This window comes from Ipomoea nil, unplaced genomic scaffold, assembly GCF_001879475.1.
Source record: "Ipomoea nil cultivar Tokyo-kokei standard unplaced genomic scaffold, Asagao_1.1 scaffold0298, whole genome shotgun sequence".
Lineage (NCBI taxonomy): Eukaryota > Viridiplantae > Streptophyta > Magnoliopsida > Solanales > Convolvulaceae > Ipomoea > Ipomoea nil.
In genome coordinates, this window is record NW_017616726.1 from 936,329 (window position 1) to 961,143 (window position 24,815).

Here is a 24,815-nt window from a genome sequence, read left to right on the forward strand (position 1 = left end):
TGGTCGATGCTCCTGCAAAGGTAAATTGTTAGGTGTTTCCAAAAATGGGGGGTCATAGTAAGTGCATATAGATTTTTATAGGATTTTGCATGTGGTGGGGGGGTAGGGGGTTGGTGTATACTATGTGGATGGTTACTGCATCTGTGCGTCGTATATATGTGGGAGGGGTATTGGTAGATGTGGTCTGTGTTTACAGGGGCAGTAGTATGTGCATACGGGGCCATAACAGTACGCAGTAGTAAGTGACATATATGCGCTACTGAAATGAGTTTCATCTCTGCAGACCGATGCTGAAATATATGTTGAGAAGACCAACATGTTAACTGATGCTTTAGAGGACATGGTTCATTTCATGGAACAGCACAACGACCTCCCCCGGCCCACGGAAGGCTTTGCTAGGCTTCTGGCTGGTGCCCGGGCCTTCATGCGATTGACGGACGAGGGTGGATCCTCCGGTGTGATAATTCCTGTTGAAGTGCGAGGCACCGGACTGCTGAGCGATGATGAGATGTGGACGAACCCGGCGAATTTAGATGCGGTTGATGCGGTTGTTATCGCTGCTTAACAGAATAAAGGTGCTGAAGAAGTACGGCCGCCCGAGGTTGACGGGGAGGCACAGCATAACTCCACCGAGCCTGCAGCGGAGGGTCAGTCTGCGGCGGTTGGTCAGTGCGCAGCAGCGGATGTTAGTGAACCGCAGGACGGGGGGGCTGCAGCTGGTAGTAAGAATGCTGTAAGTAAGGTGGTACGCCGGCGCAGAAAAGCTAGGCGTTATTAGGTTTTAAATATTCTGGCATGTCTATAACGTGTATATGTGGTTTGTACTTTTTTTTACCCCCATCCCTATAACTGATATTATTTTTTGTTGTGTATGGTGGTATGCACAGGGGGGGGGGGTTTTTAGTAATATTTTCATGGTGCGAGGACAGGAACTTTTTTTGTGCATTAATGGTGTACGCCCAGTTAGGGCGTTATGATGTTATACTATGTTCGTACGATTATTTTTTTTTTTGAATGTGTGGTTTTATATGTGGTTGCATGCTGTGTTTTGTTGAATAGGATGAAGCAGGTATTCCATCTTTCAGTCTTGGGTTGACACAGGGAGTATCTTCGGTGGGATTTGGGCTGTCGCAGGATCTACCCACCCAATGTTGGGAGGTGGTGGATGCAATTGTCCGAGAGTATGCCGCGCGTTCTCCGAATATCATGCTGCGCGGGTGTTCATCTGCCCCATTTCTTTAAAATAATATAAGTATATAACGGTTGCCGCACACGCGATCGCGCTCACTCGAGGAGTGATACAAATGACACAAGCTAGCGCAACTCCAAGTGTCTATATAAGCACAACTGCTGGACCCGCGCGTTCATAATCGTGCCACTCGCGCGCAAAATAGCGGGCACACTTCGCTTTGTTGGTGCTGGTGTGTGCGAGGGAGGGGGGGCATGTGCATGGAGGCACACACGCTGGTAACGGGGCCAATGCATGTGCAAAATAAGATAACGGGCAGGCCTGTGCGTTGCCGCTCTGGTAGATGCGTGCATGCCAGCGTGTGCATATCAAGCATGATGCATGTATATATGCGCGGGTAGCCAACGGCGTGTGCACCGACTAGTGAAAGAGGGGGGTCTGTGCGTCCATTGGAGACTCGGCCAATGAGTCGAGTCAGAATGTGGGGTGGTGGTGGACAGGTGTATCGTGCGTCTATGCACGCACGCATAGTGCCCAGTGCGTGATAGGGTAAATGTGAGTGCGCAGGGGGGACACAGTGGCCATGTGCATGATCAGAGTGTTTTCTCCTTTCCCCATCACCCGTATTTATTTCGTTTTACTTTGTATTGTAGGTAGGCGCAAAACCGACTAAGCTATCTACTCCCCGCGCCCCTGCCACAGTTGGCCATGATGGCACTCACCGGGGAGTATCAAAACGGGGCCGGCATGAGGTTGCCATTGATAATGCAGAAAACCATTATACCCCGCTATTGGTATGTTCAGTATGTTCAGTTTGGTATGATTAGCTTAATAATATTAATACTTAATCTGTTGTATATTTTCTTTGCCTCGCAGCGACGTTTACCGAACACCAAGCTGTCTGCCGCGATTTCCAGTCCTCCACAATGTCATGCTCCAACGAAACAGCCCCGGCAGAATTTTCCTAACGTACACGCACTTAGGACACTAGATCTGAACTCATATAACCATCGGACACGCGCACGGGCTGCGCTGTCCATCCCCAACTCCAGGCCTGATGCGCAAGCAGTGTATGACTGGCTAGCTATATCCGCCGACCGTGACATGAAAGTAACAATAGCGTTGTTGTGTATATTGTTCTAACGTAACTGGGGTGGGGGTCACACACATTTGTATTCTTGATCCGCGCAGAGATGAGGAGTTGTTTTATTTTCGGGGACGGTCTGCACGCCGGGCTGAATTTGTATCACTGTTGGAGGGCAACGATGTGCTGGTTGGCGTAATAAACGTTTGGTCGTGCGTGTTGAATGCCAGGGAGAGATTCAAGGCCGCGCACGCACCGTCCAGATTATTTGTGTCTGCAACCGCAATGGTAAAGATACCAGTACCTATTTTCACCCAAAGGCAGCGGGTTGGATAACGGTATAATAAAGTGACGTGTTTTATATTTGTATTAGTTGTACACCGCGGTTGATGTGTCGGCTTCATGGGATCGGCGACTGGAATGGTTCACGGAGAGCATGGTGGACGAGTTGAAGGGCTCTCTTTACAGCGCGTGGGACGACATTGACATTGTAAGTGATGCTCCCCATGCACATATTGAGCGCTGATCCGGTAGTTGCGCCCCTTTTACCCCCTTAGTGCGTCCGGTGCAATAATTATTCAAATGATATGCAGATTCTTTTTCTGATACTCCACGCTTGGCACTATTACGCCATTTCAGTGGACTTCCGGCGCATGCGGCTGGACGTCATTGATAATTCATCGGCAGGGGATCTCTCACTAGCGAAATATGGATACACCCCTGGCGCTGTGGTATGTGGGGGGCGTATTTACATATGAGTGTGTTGTTAGTTAAAATGTCTCTGTTTTGGCTGACGGGGTATCATTTTTATAGCATGAGCTGCTGTCCGTCTTCTTCGAGGATGCTGGAGTAGGCGCGCTGTTTATGAAGGTCACCCAGCTGATCCCGCGGAGGATCCGACTACCATGGCGCGATTCTACCAACAAAATAGACTGTAGCGTGTTTGCGATGCGACATATGGAGAGTCACGTGGGACAGCTGTATGCGTCATGGGATTGCGGTCTCCGTAGGGGAGACGCACGCGCATTAAGCGCTCTACGCGTTCGATTCATGGCGGATATTCTGATGTTCCATAGCAACGCCCATCGGAAATCGATTATCGCACGTGTCTCCAGCCCGGTTGGTGATGCTCCTTGATTTATTTCCGTTAATGAATGACTTTTTTCGCAAGAATTTTATAACGTTAAAATAGCGGACTTTTTTTGTGTTATGCCATGTTTGTGATTCTAGGTATTTTATAACTTATCGGTTATCTTTTTGTTGACGAACACTAAGGTGCTATGACTGGTCGGTTATACTATTTTGTTCCATAATGCATGATCCACGCACAGGCAGGCATGTATTACGCACAAACGATGTATGTACACGCACATGTATATCCTAAGGATTTTCAAGCACAAGCTACCCTGCCCGCGCATTTACGTAGTCCGTCAATGCACAGCATGGCCAGTGCCTATCATGCACACGAACTCTTACACCCATTTCTGTACATATGTGCACATGCCACATACACCCAACGCACCTACCAGCATCGCACAGACCAGTCGTTGCCTAATACGCACACGCAGTGTCCCACCCTTAGTGCACATATGCGCACATGCAACATACACCCCACGCACATATCAACATCGCACAGACCAGCGTATCCTAACATGCACACACACTGATGCGGCATTAGGTACATATATGCACATGCTACATACACCTCACGCACATGGATACAGCGCACAGACCAAGCGTTTGCCTAAAACGCACACGCATCGCCCACCCTTATGAGGCGTGTGCGCATATGTGCACATACCACATACACCCCACGCACATATCAACATCGCTCAGACCAGCGTAGCCTATCATGCACACGCACTGATGCGGCATTATGTACATATGTGCACATGCCACATATACCTCACGCACATGGATACAGCGCACAGACCAAGCGTTTGCCTAACACGCAAACGCAGCGCCCACCCCTGTGCACATATGCGCACACGCCTCATGTGCCCCGAGCACACACCATCATCTCACAGACCAGCGTGGCCTATCATGCAGTTGCACTGATGCGCCATTGTTTACATACGTGCACATGCCACATACATCCCACGCACATGCCGGCAAGCGAGCGGTTAGTATATAAAATGCAACGAACCAGCATCATTAGTTTATATGTAAAATAATGAACGAACAATTACATATGGATAGGTCAGGCACCATAAAATGAAATCTGATGCAACCACAACCATGCAGTTTCCGGTCATGCACAGTCGCATACGGACTACGCACAGGCAGTGACCAAAACATATTAATAATCAGATTTCATTTTATGGCATAATTATCTTGTATAGCGGGGTGGGGGCGGTAAATGCATCATATGGTAATATCAAGTTCATTCCAAACAACTGACATTTTCACTAAATTAAGTCCAGATCAAAGGAGTTCATAAATTAATTCGCAAAAGTTTGGACATCAAATACGGGTGTGTAACGCCCCGTTAAGATATTATAAATGGTATCACGGTAGTCATTTCTGTGGGCAGCTTCGGCTATTGTGTCCAGTCGCAAAACCACATGTTTTGCATGTGCGTTTTTTTTTTGCTCAGCTCCTTCATGGCAATCTCTCTAGCAGACCTTAGTCGTTTGCCTGACCCCTTGTTGCTAACCACAGGGGGCGGGTGCACGGACACTGATTCAGGGGCTAGTGCGCCACAGTAGGACTCCATTATCGCCCGTTTTCCCCTCGCAACAGCAGCCTGTTCGTTGCTATTTTCGCACAACTGAGTTTCTAGTGACGCGAGAACCTCACCGAGGTGATGCAATTTCTGGTGGTCACCTTGTGCCAGCCCTAAGCATTTATAAAACGTGTTTACCACGTTACTCTCTGCTGAATCCCCACGTGACGACGATGCCAAGCGTTCCGACACTGGCTGCCCACCATCGGTTGGTGCATGTTGTACGGCAGTGCGTGTCCACCGCGGGGTGACATGCTGAGGAGGTATGTTCTCTATACGCTCATACATCAAGACGGCAAACACATGCCTGCACAATAGGCCTATCCTTGTGTATAGTCGACATTGGCAGTGGGTCGTATGGGTGGCATTCTCAAAAGTCAACGTGTACCGCGTCGCGTGTTCATCCTCTACCACATAGGTGGTGACGGCGCCACCGTCGGCACATGACCGCATTCGATAATCAAAACACCCTGCCACGATCTCATGTTGGACATTGTAGAACACAGTTAAAGTGTAAAGTGATGCTGCCCTTCGTTCGATCGGCAGTGGTGTCTTAAACGGGGGGGGGGGGGGGGGGGGGGGGGGGGGTCTGTGCATCGCTTGCGCCTGTAAGCTCCTTTTGGGTTATCCGCTGCTTTCTGACCGTACTCTCAAACCTGATGAAAAATTCAGTGAGACATATGTGCTTGTTAGTGTTGCTTCTGAAAATTCTGTTCTCGGCCTCGGAGCGGGATGTAGTACGAAGCAGCCCCCCCATAAAAACACCTTCGAAGCATGCAGGAACCCAGGATGCGCGCTCATCGTACATACGCTTGAACCACGCATTGTCAGTCAGCCCATATTTCTCAATAACACTGCACCATGCCTCCTCGAAATATTCAGCTGTCGCGATGTCATTCCAAACGACGGCATTCAGCTCCTTTCGGAACTCCTCGTTCCGGGCCAAGTCATGGCTTACTTTGTCCCCCACCTTCGTCATTATATGCCACATACAATATCGGTGGCGAGTATCCGGGAATTCCTTCGCGACCGCGACCTTCATTGCAGGGTCTTGATTCGTCATTGCGATAGGTGGCGCACCGCCCATAGCGGTCTTGAAGTGTCTTAATGCCCAACAGTAGGAGTCCACGTCCTCCCGAGAGATGAGGGCTGCTGCGAATGTAACACATTTCTTGTGGTTGTCGACGCCGGTGAACGGGACAAAGACGAGGTTGTACCTGCCAAGAGGGGGACACAAAAAACAGACAGTAATTAGTGGATGAGTTCAGACCGGAAAAGCAAATCAGCCCAGGCGTATGCACACGCCAAATACCAGTCGCGCGAAGCACATGTCACATACTCCCAGATGCACAGACCATACACACAGAACGTTACGCACACACAACACCAAACAAATGCATAAACCAACGACGCAACTACATTGCTGTATGCAATCTATTAAATTGGGATGAGTCACATCGCGAAATTAATATAAACTGTCACGGTATTAACGTATGTCCAATGACGTACCTATTAGTTTTGTAGGTCGCATCAAACGAAACGACGTCCCCAAACGCACTGTATTGTCTACGTGCGTACCCATCCGCCCAGAAAATTCGTGTCAGTTGGTCCGCTTCGTTCGCCTCGTATTCGAAGTACATGTCACTGTAATCGCCCTAAATATCTAGGTATTTGGACAGGACCATCTGACAATCCCCTAAGTGCATGTATGCCAACACATCCCTCCGGTAGTTCTTGAAATCCAACTGTGTAGCTCCCACGTTCTCTACTCCCCCAACTAGCTCCGCGTATATGTCGAAACTCTTACTTGCTCCGACGTTGACCTTGGCGCAGTTAGTTATGAACTGTTGGTGACCAATATCAAGCTTCCTGTTGACCTTCAGGAATGGTTTGTAGCCCTCAACGCACAAGCAGTGTGCGTGCCTCTCTTCGAAGGTCCTCACCGCATAATTGCCGGCAGCATTCCTCTTGAACACAATCCTAGCCATGCATCCTACTCGGTTCGACGGACGTCGGCGGGTGGGTTTGGACACTGGTCCCGGGCTAGTGCTCACTGATGGTCTCAGCTGTTTGTAACCTTCATGGTTACAGACAAGTTTTTTCTTCGTTATCGCACCACGGGCGTTCCTTTTGTCTGAACTTCGTCGCACATCAAAGCCACTCACAGAGGCATAGTTGTTTTAGAAGGAAACCCCTTCTTCCAAAGACGCAAACAACTGCCCTACTACCGGTTTCAGGGTTTGGTCGCATTCCGGTAACCAAAACTGTGTCCCATTCGGCGACGCCCCCATGACACAATGATCCGCATCAACCGCCTGTTCCATACCTAGAGCACATGCCACACGTGCCACATTTATTAACGCTATACAATATAACTATACATAATACGGATAAAAAAAAAATTCAGACAAAAATGTACAAATCGAAATGTTGCCAGTCTGCACGCACTAGCTCTGAGCTGTATACGCACCAACCATATAAATCCAGCTCTGACTTTGTGTTATGCACCAACCTTAAGATGATAGAGTCCTCTGTACGATCATCCTCCATCCCACCCCCCCAACCCCTCAACTCATTCAGCAGTGAGTGGTCTACGCACCAACCGGATTGTACCTTATTCCCCCACGGTCAGCCATCATTACCCACAATATGCACATACAATAACTCCTACGCGCACTAAACAGCACACAACTTATACTGCTACCATCTAACGACAACACCCCACCCCAACGATCACCATGCACCCCTACATTGCGCGGGCCACACACCCTTATTTTTAGACCGTGGACAATGAGCGGGGGAGAATACGCACACGCAACACATGAGGAACGCACATACCTGCAAAGGGGTCACCGGAGATCGTTGGTGTTCACTATGCACTTACCGTCCTTAGTTCTTCCACTCAGAGCTTGGTAACGCCAGGGAACGTGCATCAGCCATTGTAAAGCTGATATGCAATTACATTTGGTTGGAGAACCCAATGCGTGGGATGATTCAGCTAGCGATCATAAATGGTGCATTAATTATTAACAATCATCCAATTACCCTTATATCCCTGTGATTGTGGAATAGATTTAATTACCACCTAAATTAACTACAATCTTAGCCATCCATTATAATAAGATCAATGGACATTACAAGGGGCTCATGGCCTCATCTAATATAGGGGGTGCACAAGATTCGCAGCCTATATATATATATATATATATATATATATATATATATTTATATATATATATATATATACATATATATATGTATACATATATATATATATATATATATATATATATATATATATATATATATATATATATATATATATATATATATATATATATATATATATATATATATGTATATATATATATATATATATATATATATATATACATATATATATATATATATATATATACATATGTATATGTATATGTATATATGTATATACATATATGTATATGGTATATATATATACATACATATATGTATCATATATATATATATATATGTATGTATATATATATATGTATATGTATACATATATATATATATATATATATATATATATATATATATATATATATATATATATATATATAAATATATATATATTTATATATATATATATATATATATATATATATATATATATATATATATATATGTATATATATATACATATATATATATATATATATATATATATATATATATACATATATATATATATATATATATATATATATATATATATATATATATATATATAGGGAAAATGGCACTTTTTCCCCCTAAGTTATATACATATAGCACTTTTCCCCCCTGAATTATTCAAGTGGCTGTTTTTCCCCCTGAAATGTTAAATGGACATATTTACCCTTAAAATAAATATTTCATTTATTTTTTTTCTCTAACAAATTATGACCACAAGTTGGTTCAAACCAAACAGACACTATATAAATCAAACTGAAATATTCTAATTACAATTTAGAATCGAAACCCGATATTTAGATTTTATTAAAATCGTGAACCGGGACGACCGGTTCATGGTCCAAACTGAAAAAAATAAAATACATTTATTGTTGAATTTAGACTATTTTAAAATAAAAAATTAAAATTTTAAAAATAAAGACGGTTCAAAATCGCTAACCGGATCTAGAACCGCCGGTTCACGGTTCAGGATCCAGTTTTTTTGATTCATAATTTTAATGAATTGAAATTAAAATATTGGGTTCTGAATCTGAATCATAACCGGAAACTTTTAATTCGATTGCTATAGTGTCTGGTTCAATTCGAATCGAACCGTGGTCGTCCCTATGTATACGCAATAATTTATTGAAAATGAAAAATAAATAAAATGTTTACTTTAAGGGTAGAAATGTCAATAAAATATATTAGGGGAAAAAACCGCCACTTTTAAAATAATTGAGGGGGCTAATGTGCTTACATGAATAATTCAAGGGGAAAAAGTGTCATTTTCCCATATATATATATATATATATATATATATATATATATATATATATATATATATATATATATATATATATATATATATATATATATATATATATATATATATATATATATATATATATATATATATATATATATATATATATATATATATATACATATATATATATATATATATATATATATATATATATATATATATACATATATATATATATATATATATACATATATATATATATATATACATATACATATATACATATATATATATATACATATATATATATATATATATACATATATATATATATATATATATATATATATATGTATATATAAGAGCGCTCATATGTGGTTATGTCATTAGGTGTGGCGGTCTGGTCGTATCGGTGTCGTTGAATTAGTTTAATCTAACGACAGTGGCTAATTATGAGGATTTTCGCGCGTGGGGGTGTTATGGTAATTACAGTGGCCATTTATAGCGGTCGGGTTCCAGAATACACCAACAGTGTTGACAACATGCACCAATAGTGTAATAAAACACACCACGGTGAAACACACTAATAGTGTATTTCCGAACACTGTATGGTGTATTTATTCATATCTAATGGCGCGTTTTTTGGTGATGCGTATCTAATTTGTGTATATTTTTTGTTGTGCATTTCATAACATGGATTGTGTATATTTGCATAACAATTGGTGCGCCCACACTGACCACACAGGAAGGCGTTGCCGCACGTGAACTTGGCACCAATGGAATCTACAAATACACCAGAGTAAGGCTAATAATGCACCAATTACACAAATAAAACACACAAGAATGTGATTTTCCCTATTCCGATGCCTTATGACGAGTTTACCCTTGCAGTTCGCTGGGTAGGAGAATGTGCGCGAAAATACTAGAAGAATCTTAATTAATGTGATTTATTGGATTTATCTAATCTAATGGCCTGTAATTGACCATATGACCACACCTAACAACATGGCCACATGTGATCACCCCTATATATATATATATATATATATATATATATATAGAGAGAGAGAGAGAGAGAGAGAAGAACGCTCATATGTGGTCATGTCATTAGGTGTGGCGGTCTAGTCGTATCTGTGTCGTTGAATCAGTTTAATCTAATGGTAGTGGCTAATTTTGAGGATTTGATGATTTTCGAGCGTGGGGGTGTTATGGTAATTACAGTGGCCATTTATAGCGATCGGGTTCCAAAATACACCAACAGTGTTGACAACATGCACCAATAGTGTAATAAAACACACCATAGTGAAATACACCAATAGTGTATTCCCGAACACTGTATGGTGTATTTATTCATATCTAATGGCGCGTTTTTGGTGATGCGTACCTAATTTGTGTATGTTTTTTGTTGTGCATTTCTTAACATGGATTACGTATATTTGTATAACAATTGGTGCGGCCGCACTAACCACACGGGAAGGTGTCGCACTTGAACTTGACACCAATGGGAATCTACAAATACACTAGAGTAAGGCTAATAATGCAGCAATTACACAAATAAAACACACAACAATGTGATTTTCCCTATTCCGGTGCCTTATGACGAGTTTACCCTTACAGTTCGTTGGGTAGGAGAATGTGCGCGAAAATACTAGAAGAATCTTGATTAATGTGATTCATTGGATCTATATAATCTAATGGCCTGTAATTGGCCATATGACCACACCTAACAACATGGCCACATGTGATCACCCATATATATATATATATATATATATATATATATATATATATATATATATATATAGTCACCGAAAAGTGGTAAAATTCACTATTCGGTGGATGCATCCCCATCGAATGGTGGATTTAAAAATTCCACCTTCCGGTGGAATTGCATCCACCGAAAAGTGAATTTTCTACCTTTTGGCACGTGGATGCATTTCCACCGGCAAGTCAAATTAATAATTCCACCTTTCAGTGGATGCTCCTGAAATCTTCACCTTTCGGTGGATGCAATTCTACCGAAAGATGAAATTATTGATGTGTGCGTGTGTGTGTGTGTGTGTGTATATATATATATATATATATATATATATATATATATATATATATATATATATATATATATATATATATATATATATATATATATATATATATATATTAGAGCATCCCCATTAAGGGGTTTGTTCACAATTTTTAAGAAAAAACTGACACCATGGAAGAGAGATAGTGAAGAGAGGGAGAAGCCAAGCTCTTCCTGCTAAAATGGAGTTTTTTCATAAATGTGGTGTCCACCTTTGCTTGTCTCTCTCACTCTCTTTCTTGTGTGTTGTAAAAAGAGAATATTTCAAATTTGATCATATGACTATAGGAGCTTTGTTAATTTCAACACCTGACTTTCAAAAGTGTCAATTTAGTACCTTGACTATGTAATTTTTATCAATTTTGGTCACTCCGGTCAAATTGCCTGTCAAATATCGCCGAAAAATTTTAACAGTTAAAATAATGAGGGTATTTTAGTCATTCACATCTCTTCAATCATTTTCCCAGACTAAGCTTCTTCCCGGCGGAAACCACTCCACCGCCACCGCCCAAAATCCCATCTTTGAGCGCAGTTTCCAGGTCCAAAACCTGTGACACACCTTCCCCCTGATTCATACGCGTTTTCTGCCCAAAACTCAGCCCCCAACAACCTTAAATACAGAAAAAAAAAAAAAAAAGAAAAAAAAAACAATCTTGCTCAAAACACAGTACATGAAACGTGGGGATAAAGAAGATAGCTTACACTTTCTTTCTTTCGTTGTTTCGCTTTCTCGCCCATTGACAAATGCTAGTACCAAAATTAAGATTCGACGTCAAGGGGACATATTTTCCTCCTTTATCGAGCTTTACCGAAACACTTTTTCCCTAGTCAAAAGCGCAACAATGTTCATTTTCGCCATCATTATCATGATAATAAAAAGGAAGGGGCTGAAGATGACACGGATTGCCAATCAAAAAGATGCATGAGTCAAATCGGAAGGTGTGCTGCTGCGACGGATTCACCGAAGAAGAAAGAAGAGACGTGAAATGACTAAAATACCCTCATTATTTTAACTGTTAAATTTTTCCGGCGAAATTTGATTGGCAATTTGACCGGAGTGACCAAAATTGATAAAGATTGCATAGTCAAGGTACTAAATTGACACTTTTGAAAATCATGTGCTAAAATTAACAAAGCCTCTATAGTCATATGACCAAAATTGAAATTTTCTCGTTGTAAAAATGTAAGGTCCACTTTGATTTTTTTTTTTAATCAGCTTTATTGTTTTTTTTTTTCTTTCTTTTTTCTCTTACATTACATTTTTTCTTTCCTAACGACACTTACAAAAACTCTTAAAAACAACAACAAAAACCCCACTATTGAGGATGCCCTTAGATTATATAAACATACATTTATTTTATATATGTTGTTGTTGTTGTTGTTATCAATTATGATTATTATTATAATAAGATTAGTTAACAATGGCAAACTTGAAATATTTCAAGGTAATCTTAGATTACTTAAAAAAATGGAGGTAATTAGATTACCTTGAAATATTAAGCCACGTTAGCATTGTGGTAATATAACATTACCCGGCAATTTCAGAACTTGAACCAAACAAGATAATCTAATATTACCATGCTCACATTACCTATGTAATCTAAGATTACCTAAACGCCTCCTAAAAAGTTAGAATTGTAAAGTAATAAGATTGTCACTCTTATTTTATGGTTTGTAAAACTCTTTAATAATTTAATTTCGTTGCGGTTGAAAAGAGCTACCTTAGTAATGATTTAAGAGTAAAAAATGTCTGTAAAAATAATTCAAAGATGAAGAGTAGAGCTGCTAAAATGAGTTTTGTCCATCGGACTAGTGTATCAAGTATCATGCCCTTATATATAATTATATAAAGGGGGTGAATTTTAATTTTGGAGTATGAGTGCAAATGAGTCGAACCGTTCGCGAGCTGCTCAATAAAAACTTGACTCAAATTCAGTTAATTTTAAACTTGAACCGACTCGTTTCCTAAGAGCATCACCACCAACGGTTCATAAGCAATTTTTGGAACAGTATTGTGGAGCTCAACTGATGGTAGGCATTGGTTTTAAGAAAAACAATTTCCTTGCAAAGACCAAGTTTATAGCAGGGAAAAAAAAAAAGAAACGCTTTGAATGCTCGTTAGGCGCAATTCACATCCATAGTGGGCGCGTGGGGGGCGTCAATGGGGGGTGGGGGAGGGGTAAGCTGGCGACCACTATGACTTTCGCACTACTTTTTACTGTATTTTATTTTAAATGTCAGATTTTATTTTATTTTTTCTTTTTCACCCACATTTTTTATTTCTTTTCTAATTAAACTTACAAAAACTATTCAAAACCCACAACTAAAATAAACTACTAATCAAGCAAACTCGAGCTCAAATCCCTGCGAACACTGTATCTCTGCCTATTCTAGTATTCTCTGTCCGTCTGTCGCTCCTCCAAACTCTGCTACGACGGTCGACGATTCCCTGCGAATTCGACGGTCGACGACGAAGTCAAGCCCCAAGGCCCAAAACGCCGCCTCCCGCCCTCCCTGCGAATCTGCGACGAAGACGACAACAGACGACGAAGCAAGCAGAAGCCAAGGCCGACGACGAAGCTAGAAGTCGACGACGCCGCCGCCGCCGCCTCCCGCCCTCCCCTGCGAATCTGCTGTACTGGGTATGTCTTCTCGATTGAATCCAGGTCTAATGTACTTGTTTTCCGTTCTTTGTGTTCTTCGAAGATTTGGAAAAGAGTTTAGTGTCCATGACTGTGAACCCCAATTCACGAGCCGCAAATATGGTGTGAGTACTGAGAAAGTGAGAAGAGAGCTGCTAATTAATTGGCCTAAGATCCATCTGGTGGTGGTGTATGTATGTGATTTCATATGTAGATGCATATGAATGAAACGAAGATCTTCAATCCACATTTTTTTTTTCACACTTTAGATTTTGTTAACTGGTGCAAACAAGTAAGATGATGATTGTTGTTTGTCGCCCCAGTCTTAGTTGCCTCCATTGATTCAACATGGTGATTGGCATGTCGTTTCTGATTCAATTTTGCCTGTTTTCAGTTGCTTTTTGACATTGAATTACTTCTAGTTAGAAACTTATGCACAGATATGCAAGGAGGTGAGATGATTCTTATCCACCTAAATCTGTATGTTTCAGTGATGTTTCAGAACATGCACTACCATCTGATCTCTGTTGCATATTTCATATATTTAGCGTTGTATTCATGAATTTGTTAATGCAATTGATGATGCTATTTACCCAAATCTTCTATATAAAGTTTCAGTTCTTTGAATACTTGGAAAATACATCTTAGTATGACATTTTCCTCTAGCATCACTGCTTAAATCTAGTAATCCCTCCCCTTTCCCCAAACGCACAGGCTGCATATTGTGTGGATAGTGGATACAACAATTTATATTATTAATTGAAGCATGAAGTTAAATAGGTCGAACTCGAGCTCGAACTTGAGCTTGGACGTTCGAGCAATATGATTCAAACTCGAGCTCAATTTGAGCCAATCGAGTTGATCTCCAACTCAAGCTCGAGTCGAGTTCAAGCTCGAGCTCGAACACTTGAGCCAATCGAGCTGATCTAGGAGAGCTCGAGCTATATAAAAATTTGATGAGCTGAGCTCAAGCTTCAATTTTAACGCTCGAGCTCGAGCCATCAGAAAGTATCTCCATATTAAGGTATCAAACTTTACTAATTTGTAGTGTTTCACTGTTTCTATATTCATGTAGATGATTTTACAGCATCTCAATTTATAGGTTTGATTTTATTTTCCCTCATTTCAGCGTTCAAGTCTCTAAATGGTGCCCATGGAAATTGTTTGTTGAGATTTGAAATCTGAGGGTCAAATTAGAATAATTGAATAAGCTGAGAAATATCCTAGAGGTTGGAGTGTATTTACGCCTCCCGAGTACTTCAACATCCATTTTGGTGGGTGAGGTTTTTTGGTGAAATTTATGTTTGCAGAATACAAAAAGACATACAATATTCATACAAAAATCTATATGTATACAATTAGGATTTAACCTCCAGCCATAATTGTGTGCTTAGAATTGTTAATTGTATGATCTAACTTCCAGCTGTAGTTGTGTCTTAGTATTGCCTTTGGATTACGGCAGAGTTTGCTGTTGTAGACCGTAGTTGCCTGAATTGATGCCAAAATCAATGTAGAGCTTTAGAGAATAATGTATCTCCCACTCAATCTCCGGTTCAGTATAAACGGTGTATTTCAGGTAACCAGAGCAGTGACAGGACGCCAGGACCTACACTTATATAGCCTTACATGCCATCAGTATAGGCTTGTAACAAAAACTGTTATTTTTGTTACAACCTTAATGTCACCACTTAAGAGCCATAACAACTTGCACCACATCCTAGAGGTTGGAGTATACTTACGCCTCCCGAGTACTTTGACATACATTTTGGTGGGTGATGTTTTCTGGTGAAATTTATGTTTGCAAAATACAAAAAACATACAATATTCATACAAAAATCTATATGTATACAATTAGGATTTAACCTTCAGCCATAATTGTGTGCTTAGAATTGCATGATCTAACCTCCAGTCGTAGTTGTGTCTTAGTATTGCCTTTGAATTATGGCAGGGTTTGCTGTTGTAGACCGTAGTTGCCTGAGTTGATGCCAAAATCAATGTAGAGCTTTAGAGAATAATGTGTCTCCCACTCAATCTCTTGTTCAGTATAGATTGTGTATTTCAGATAACCAGAGTAGCTAAGCAGTGGCAGGACCTACACTTATATAGCCTTACATGCCATCAGTATAGGCTTGTAACAAAAACTGTTATTTTTGTTACAACCTTAATGTCACCACTTAAGAGCCATAACAACTTGCACCACATCCTAGAGGTTGGAGTATACTTACGCCTCCCGAGTACTTTGACATACATTTTGGTGGGTGATGTTTTCTGGTGAAATTTATGTTTGCAAAATACAAAAAACATACAATATTCATACAAAAATCTATATGTATACAATTAGGATTTAACCTTCAGCCATAATTGTGTGCTTAGAATTGCATGATCTAACCTCCAGTCGTAGTTGTGTCTTAGTATTGCCTTTGAATTATGGCAGGGTTTGCTGTTGTAGACCGTAGTTGCCTGAGTTGATGCCAAAATCAATGTAGAGCTTTAGAGAATAATGTGTCTCCCACTCAATCTCTTGTTCAGTATAGATTGTGTATTTCAGATAACCAGAGTAGCTAAGCAGTGGCAGGACCTACACTTATATAGCCTTACATGCCATCAGTATAGGCTTGTAACAAAAACTGTTATTTTTGTTACAACCTTAATGTCACCACTTAAGAGCCATAACAACTTGCACCACATCCTAGAGGTTGGAGTATACTTACGCCTCCCGAGTACTTTGACATACATTTTGGTGGGTGATGTTTTCTGGTGAAATTTATGTTTGCAAAATACAAAAAACATACAATATTCATACAAAAATCTATATGTATACAATTAGGATTTAACCTTCAGCCATAATTGTGTGCTTAGAATTGCATGATCTAACCTCCAGTCGTAGTTGTGTCTTAGTATTGCCTTTGAATTATGGCAGGGTTTGCTGTTGTAGACCGTAGTTGCCTGAGTTGATGCCAAAATCAATGTAGAGCTTTAGAGAATAATGTGTCTCCCACTCAATCTCTTGTTCAGTATAGATTGTGTATTTCAGATAACCAGAGTAGCTAAGCAGTGGCAGGACCTACACTTATATAGCCTTACATGCCATCAGTATAGGCTTGTAACAAAAACTGTTATTTTTGTTACAACCTTAATGTCACCACTTAAGAGCCATAACAACTTGCACCACATCCTAGAGGTTGGAGTATACTTACGCCTCCCGAGTACTTTGACATACATTTTGGTGGGTGATGTTTTCTGGTGAAATTTATGTTTGCAAAATACAAAAAACATACAATATTCATACAAAAATCTATATGTATACAATTAGGATTTAACCTTCAGCCATAATTGTGTGCTTAGAATTGCATGATCTAACCTCCAGTCGTAGTTGTGTCTTAGTATTGCCTTTGAATTATGGCAGGGTTTGCTGTTGTAGACCGTAGTTGCCTGAGTTGATGCCAAAATCAATGTAGAGCTTTAGAGAATAATGTGTCTCCCACTCAATCTCTTGTTCAGTATAGATTGTGTATTTCAGATAACCAGAGTAGCTAAGCAGTGGCAGGACCTACACTTATATAGCCTTATATGCCATCAATATAGGCTTTTTAACAAAAACTGTTATTTTCGTTGCAACCTTAATGTCACCACTTAAGATCCATAATAACTTGCACCACAATTATATGCATGTCTTAATGGAAAATGTCACAATTTAGGGCTGTGTATTCCAAACTCTAGCAACACACGTTATAATTACCCAATTATACCTGGTAGGATGTAACTCATCTAAGATATTGTAATTCATTCTAGAAAATAGAAACCTAATCTCTCAATATTTGGGCAAACAGATAGCACTTTTTGGCACCTTGGATTTGAGGTATATAAGAGAGATCTTAAAGGTCCTCTTTTGCATTTTGGACTGTTGGGTATTTAGTAAGTCTTTATCAATTTCAGCTTTTTACTAACAATAAATTCATATAAATTTATTGTACTTCCCATTTCCAATTTCTTGCAAGTGCCAATAATTGTATGTAATTTCCTCTATTTTCAGTTTCTTGCACTAATCATTTCTTGAGAGATTCAAGCTTAAAATGGGAATTAGAGCTTAGGCTATATTATGAGATTTATGAAGAATTTATGAATATTTAATAAGATATTAGGTAACTTCAATAATTGAATTAGAACTATTCTAGTATTTGAATTCTGTATTATTTATTTATTTATTTGGTTGCGAACAGTTTATGCCATCAGTTTCAACACTGGCAGACTGGCTTTCCACTGTTGACTTTGTGTTTTCCAAGCTTTATAGAGTTATAGGCATTTCTGAATGGTGCATTTGCTCTGCTGTCATAATAATTGTTAAACAGATACTTCAATGAAGCAATCCAAGGATCCTTTTGAAGCTGCTTTTGAGGAGCAAGAGGAATCACCCCCTGATTCCCCTATAGTTGCCGAGGAGAATGAAACCCAAAATGAAGCTGCTATTACTGTCAATGACCATGGAACTGATGAATTTGTTTCCATTAATCATCCTGAAAACCCTTCAACATCCGTTGCTGCCACAGTTCCCACTGGGACTGCTGGCAAGCCCAAAGAAGATGATGAAGAGGAAGAGGAAGAGCACATGGAGGTGCAACTAGGAAAGCTTGCATCTAGTTCTGACCCCGATAAGATGGCTAAAATGCAGTAAGTTATGATAACTTGATAGCTTGTATTTTACTTTATCTGTCAAACCATAAGTGCTACTTCCACGCTTGGCAAATTGGACTATCTTAATTTATCCGAAAGGTGCTTCCTGCTAATTTGAGTCTGTTTGGCAGTGAACTTGTTCCACTCAAGCTTTACTAACTCCGTGCTTATGGCAGATATGAAGAATGTGATTTTAGAACACAAAAGGGAAGAAGAAACTCACTCAAAGCGAAATATATATTTATGAAATTGAAATCGGTTACACATCCCAAAAACAAAAAATTAAATAATTTTATTGAGTTGCATGGCACCAAATAGCTCTCTTCTTCTCACTCTAATTATAAATGTATGTATATACAAATGCGTTTGTTGTGCTTGTGCTGTTTTTTAATTTCTAATTGTAATACTTCATTCATTTTTGCATCTTTATTCAGGACCATTTTATCTCAATTTACTGGAGAACAAATGAGTAGGTATGAATCTTTTCGAAGATCTGGATTTCAGAAGTCTAACATGAAGCGGGTATGTTGTGCCCCCTTTTACATATGGCTATTCCTTTTCTTGCTAGTTCATGTATGTTTTCACTAGCTGTGAAATGTTAAAAACGGCATAAAACTAGAATGAATACGTTGGACATACAGACCTGGTATACTTTTTGCTGAGTAATCATAATTTTACTCGTTACATCATAAATTGTGCACCATCTGATATCTATTATACCATTTTTGTTGTGTATGTTGTTTCTGCAGTTATTAGTAAGTATCACAGGAAGTCAGAAAATCTCTGTGCCTATGACGATTGTGATGTCTGGTATTGCAAAAATGTTTGTTGGTGAACTCATTGAAACAGGTATGCAGTCTTCTGTTGCATAGCTTCCCATATATTCATCGCATGCATGTGGCACTCATGTATAAACCCTATATGCAGCTAGAATGGTGATGTCTGAGAGAAATGATAGCGGACCTATTAGACCATGTCACGTTAGAGAAGCATATAGACGACTAAAACTTGAGGGAAAGGTTCCAAGAAGATCTGCCCCACGACTCTTTCGCTAGACAAATATTCAATGGTCCTTGTGCAGGTTTTTGTTATTCTCCTTTGCTTAGCATTTGGTATAGAAAAATGCTTCTTAGTAGAATTGAGATAAATCCTTTTGGAAAACGTTGTTGGGGTACAGTAGTGCTTTTGTATTGCCATTTTATGTGAAAGAGTTTCATGTTGACTTGTTTCTTCTTCCCCACAATGCTTCATACTTAATGCTTTAAATTGGTTGCACTGCAATGCCTTAAATTAATTTCTTTCCCTCTCTGATTTCCTTTCTTCCATGCCCTGTATATGGTAAGTAGTTCAGATGAAGGCTTTATTTTTTTTTTTAAAGGAACAATGCTATAAACTCCTCCTGATGTGACATCATCTTATTGATAGTTAAATTTATTTTTTAATTTGTGGTGGGGTAAGTTAATTCATTGGCACCCAATGAATGCACGTCACATCATGGGGGAAAATCTAGAGGGGAAAAGAGCATTTTCCTTTTAAAAAAATTAGTTTCAATCCATGCCATAAGACGAAGAATGAAAAACTCTTGACCCAAGTAATTTCATGGTAGTAACGAGGAGATAAGTTGATAGATGAAAGTTAACGGGTTTGGTAGAATTGTACAGGAGAGAAATAAAATAGGAATTCAATTCCACTATTTTGTCTTGACAACTCTAATTCTTTTCCTAACATTCATGGAATTGAAAATTCTAGAGGGTTTGGAATTCCAATTATGGCCCTAAAATTTCATATTAGAAGAAAGGAATTGCAAATTTGCAATTCTCTGCACTTCCACCAAAAGCCCATTAAAAATAGTAACAAGGAGGGAAGCCATAGAGATGAAAATTAAGCAAAGGAAGTAACAATCTATGTGGAATTTGATACTTGGCCTTAAATTCGAATTAAATTGCACCATGGATTGGAAAAAGGGATGAGCAGGGAGATCAAATTGGTAATTTGATTCAGGAAAAGTTGTTAGGTATATGAAGATGTATAATTAGTTCAACTTGTATGATTGGAACTCGTGTGCATGGTTTTGGGGATCTATAGAAGAAGGGGAGAGAGTTACGGCGTGAATTGAGCTAAGGAGGGAAATTAAGGGGTTGGGAGCTCAAAGACTTAAGAAATGGTGTAAAGTGAAAAGGGAAAAGTTTGGGGCTAAAGGGTGGCGATCCCATGGCGTAAAGACTAGGAAGATGGGTTAGATAGTTGTTTGGCAAATAATGAAAAAAAGAGGGTGTAAGGGGGAAGAAAGGAGGGGCGAACAGTAGGGACACCTTTTTGCCCCTCTCTTGACGGTAGAGATGCCAGTCAGCACCCTCGCGCTTGGCTAAGAGTGTGATGGGGGATGGCAAAGTGTGGCCAGTTGGTGTAGTTGGCTGTCAGTTATTACCAACAGACAATTAGGCTCAAGGGGTATGTGAATAGAGAGGTGGGTGATTGGATGTCACGGGATGCATGTGTGGTCTGAAATTCCTAGAGATTGTTGTTCACTCATCTCTCACTATTTTCAACTCCAAAAATACTACTGTATAAATTAACGGTTTTCCCCTTCAAACATTATTATCACTTAGCGGAGACTTGACTTCCTTAGTTCATTGTCTACTTTTTATGAAGCAACTTGCCTAATTCGTCTAAAATTGTAATAAACCCTTTATTGGGCCTTGACTAGTATCTTAAGCTTTTTCATTGTGCATACTTTTCAATATTTTTCATTACAGACTGAAATAGGACTTGCGACCTATCATCGTATTTGTTTAATTTTATCCAAACAAATTGACAACCCAATTTCATAATGAATCTAGTCAAATAAACCATCATCCAAGAAAAAGTTAAAATATTACTAGTTGATACATGCTTTCTCTTCTCCATTTTAAATGACATAGTAATATATATTATTCATGGACCAAACAAATTTATTTTACAAAATTAGTACATGGCATAGTAGTATATATTATTCATGGAATCATGGACCTAACAAATTTAATTTACAAAATTATTACAGGAATAAAGTTGGGAATATGTATAAAACAAACAATAATATGGAGAGTGAGATGACCAAAGTCACCAAACAAATTTCTTTTTCGACGTTTGATCTGTATTACAGGAATGTAGCAGCTGGGATTTGAACCCACGCCCTTTCGGGACCAGAACCTTAATCTGGCACCTTAGACCAATTCGGCCATCTCAACCTATTGACACTAAAATTAGAACTATTTTATAGATACGATAGTTTATTCGCCAAATCACACCCCACTCTCAAACGAAAGCCTTGAGTGGCATATCTACAAATCTAATAAAAGCGAATAATGTTAGGCCCTTAACTGGAACAAAAAAAATATCGGTACTAATTGTTTCTTAAAATGAATGGTTCATATTATTTTGATTTTAGTATCTTTTAATGATTTTCCTTATTTACCCTCTATTATATTATTTTCTTCCTTTAAATAACCCTAAATTCCGTTAGTTTAAACTTTAGTAACGGAATATTTCGTTAACTATTTATTATTCTTAACATACTCTTAATTTATATAAGGTCTTAGGTTCGAACCTCATCCCAAGTATAGCATAATTGTGAAACATATATTATGAATATGTTAAAATGTATTAATATATATATATATATATATATATATATATATATATAATATAAAATTTAACATAAACTTTTGTCAAATAATTAGCTCGACTAAATACATAGCATTCAAAGTTGAGCATCAAAGATTATAAATCATGAACTACTTTAAAATCATTTGATTTTCTTGAATTTTTTATTTAAAAAAAAAAACAAATTTAGGTTAAGTTTTTTTTTTTTTTTTTTTGTTTAATTAATCTTCTTCTAATTATTTAGAACAAAACTTAATATTTCAATTATGCTTTTGTATTATTGGAATGATGTATGCCATTATGGTATTAATATTTTTTGTATTTTTTTTTATTTTATTTTTTTTATTATAAGGAAGGGGATACCCTACATATACACACTATTGCCTCAACTAAGATTCGAACCTTACACATCCCACTTAAGGGAGCAACTCGATACCAATGGACTACAAGCCACTTGGTTTTGTATTTTTTTTATAATAGTACAATTGTACATTACTTTATAAATATTATACTATTATTTTTTTTATCAGACAAAATTGTTCTTACATCATTGTGAGACCTGTGCGGCCTAACTACAAAGTTGTTGTTCATAAATACAATTACACATGGACTCTAAAACGGTAGGATCATTTTTCAAATAATTGACAATGTTAACATCCTACTAGCTCCAATTGAACAAGTTTACATATCAAAATTTTATCAATGCATGAAAACTTCTAAAGAAATTTGTAAGTTAATTTTTACTATATCTTTATATTAATATCTATTGTAACCATATATTTCGAATTATTTATTATCATCCTCTATTGACAGCAATTGTCATAGACAAACTCTCAAAACAATTTGTCTCAACAAGAAATGGAAATTTAAAAAAAAATCATTGATTTCATTATTGTTGAAGAAAAGTATGTATGAAACTTTATTACTCTTATTAATTAAATAAATTAATAGCTACAACAAAAAATAATACATATGCATTTAATTACTTTAGAATTAGATGTCTATAATGCTTTATTTAAAAAAAAAAAAAAAGTTAATGAACAATCTGGTCCCTCAATTATTAGTGAACTGTCAATGTAGCCCTTTAATTATATTGCTTATTCATAGATTTGGTCCCCGAAAATAATTATTTTTAGTCGATTTAGTCCCTCAGGCTGTCTTCCGTCGATGGACGGAGGACTAAATCTACTAAAAATAATTATTTTCGGGGACCAAATTGATGGCCGGAGGGACTAAATCGACTAAAAACAATTGTTTTCAGGAACTAAATTGATAATAAACGATTAAGGGACTACATTGACAGTTCGCTAATAATTGAGGGACCAAATCGTTGATTAAATCTAAAAAAAAATTATTCATTATAAAAAAAAATTAAAAGAAATATAATGTCATTAGTTATGTTATCTTTATTTTCTACAATTCAAAGATTCCTTACCTTCAAATTTATTAATTTATTATATTCACTACATTGTGCATTGTCTTCTTTTTTTACATTATCTTGTAATTAAATATTAAAGTTATAATACAAAACATGTTATATATATATATATATATATATATATATATATATATATATATATATATATATATTTACCAAGTATTTTATACAAATATAATAAATATTAATATTTTGTTCAATACTTTCACATGATAACCTACGACACACATCTCACAACACATGAAACATGTAGGAAAAAAACTACCACTACTAAATATCAATAGGTGTTTGTACGCTAAAAAGTTCATATTACAACTAAAATCTCAGTCATATACACAGCAAGGCAAATCTAAAACTTCCTACACCATAATCTCATTGCATGATGAATCCCTTTATGCTGCTACCAGTAACCTAATTGCACATGACACATTACCAATAAAATAAAAAGGACATGTACTGATGAAGATGAAAACAATAACAATGCTACCCAAAAGAGAATTAAGAAGAATTAGAGAAATTTAAACCAAAATTAGTATTTATTTAGACTATCGCTTTAAGACTAAGTATTTAGACTAATGTTATTACAAAGTGCAAATATTTATTTTAGTGACAATTATAATCAATCTCTCATATATTATCTTGCATTTATATACTTTAATTTACCGATTTGAATAAACAAATTCAACATTTATTTACCTATGCATGAACATCTCCTATATAATATTGCATTGATATAATTTGAAATACTTATTTAAAAATAATTATTGGGCATTATCCCATTCACGCAAAGCGCGTAAAAAAACTAGTATATATATATAGGAAAAACAATACTTTTTGTCCCTAAAAGGCATCTTACTCTATATAATAGCAAAATGTTTTTGC

At 38.0% G+C, this 24,815-nt stretch overlaps 1 protein-coding gene and 1 long non-coding RNA gene across 3 annotated transcripts; both read left to right on the forward strand.

Annotated features, from left to right (window-relative positions):
• Window positions 1-216: 216 nt before the first annotated feature.
• On the forward strand, window positions 217-22,084 carry LOC109157778. The gene is made up of 4 exons (XR_002050286.1): window positions 217-228; window positions 6,515-6,522; window positions 20,950-20,952; window positions 22,007-22,084. It is a non-coding gene; the product is annotated as an uncharacterized LOC109157778 (long non-coding RNA).
• Window positions 13,883-20,119, forward strand: LOC109157768 (transcription initiation factor TFIID subunit 11). 2 transcript variants are annotated; one of them, XM_019305615.1, is made up of 5 exons: window positions 13,883-14,182; window positions 18,532-18,850; window positions 19,288-19,375; window positions 19,603-19,702; window positions 19,781-20,119. In XM_019305615.1, exons 2-5 carry the CDS (start codon window positions 18,540-18,542, stop codon window positions 19,906-19,908), a joined length of 627 nt encoding a protein of 208 aa, XP_019161160.1. In that variant the 5' UTR covers window positions 13,883-14,182; window positions 18,532-18,539; the 3' UTR covers window positions 19,909-20,119. The 2 variants fall into 2 exon arrangements, with proteins under 2 accessions (XP_019161160.1, XP_019161155.1); XM_019305610.1 differs by lacking the exon at window positions 13,883-14,182 and adding an exon at window positions 14,189-14,305.
• Window positions 22,085-24,815: the final 2,731 nt, after the last annotated feature.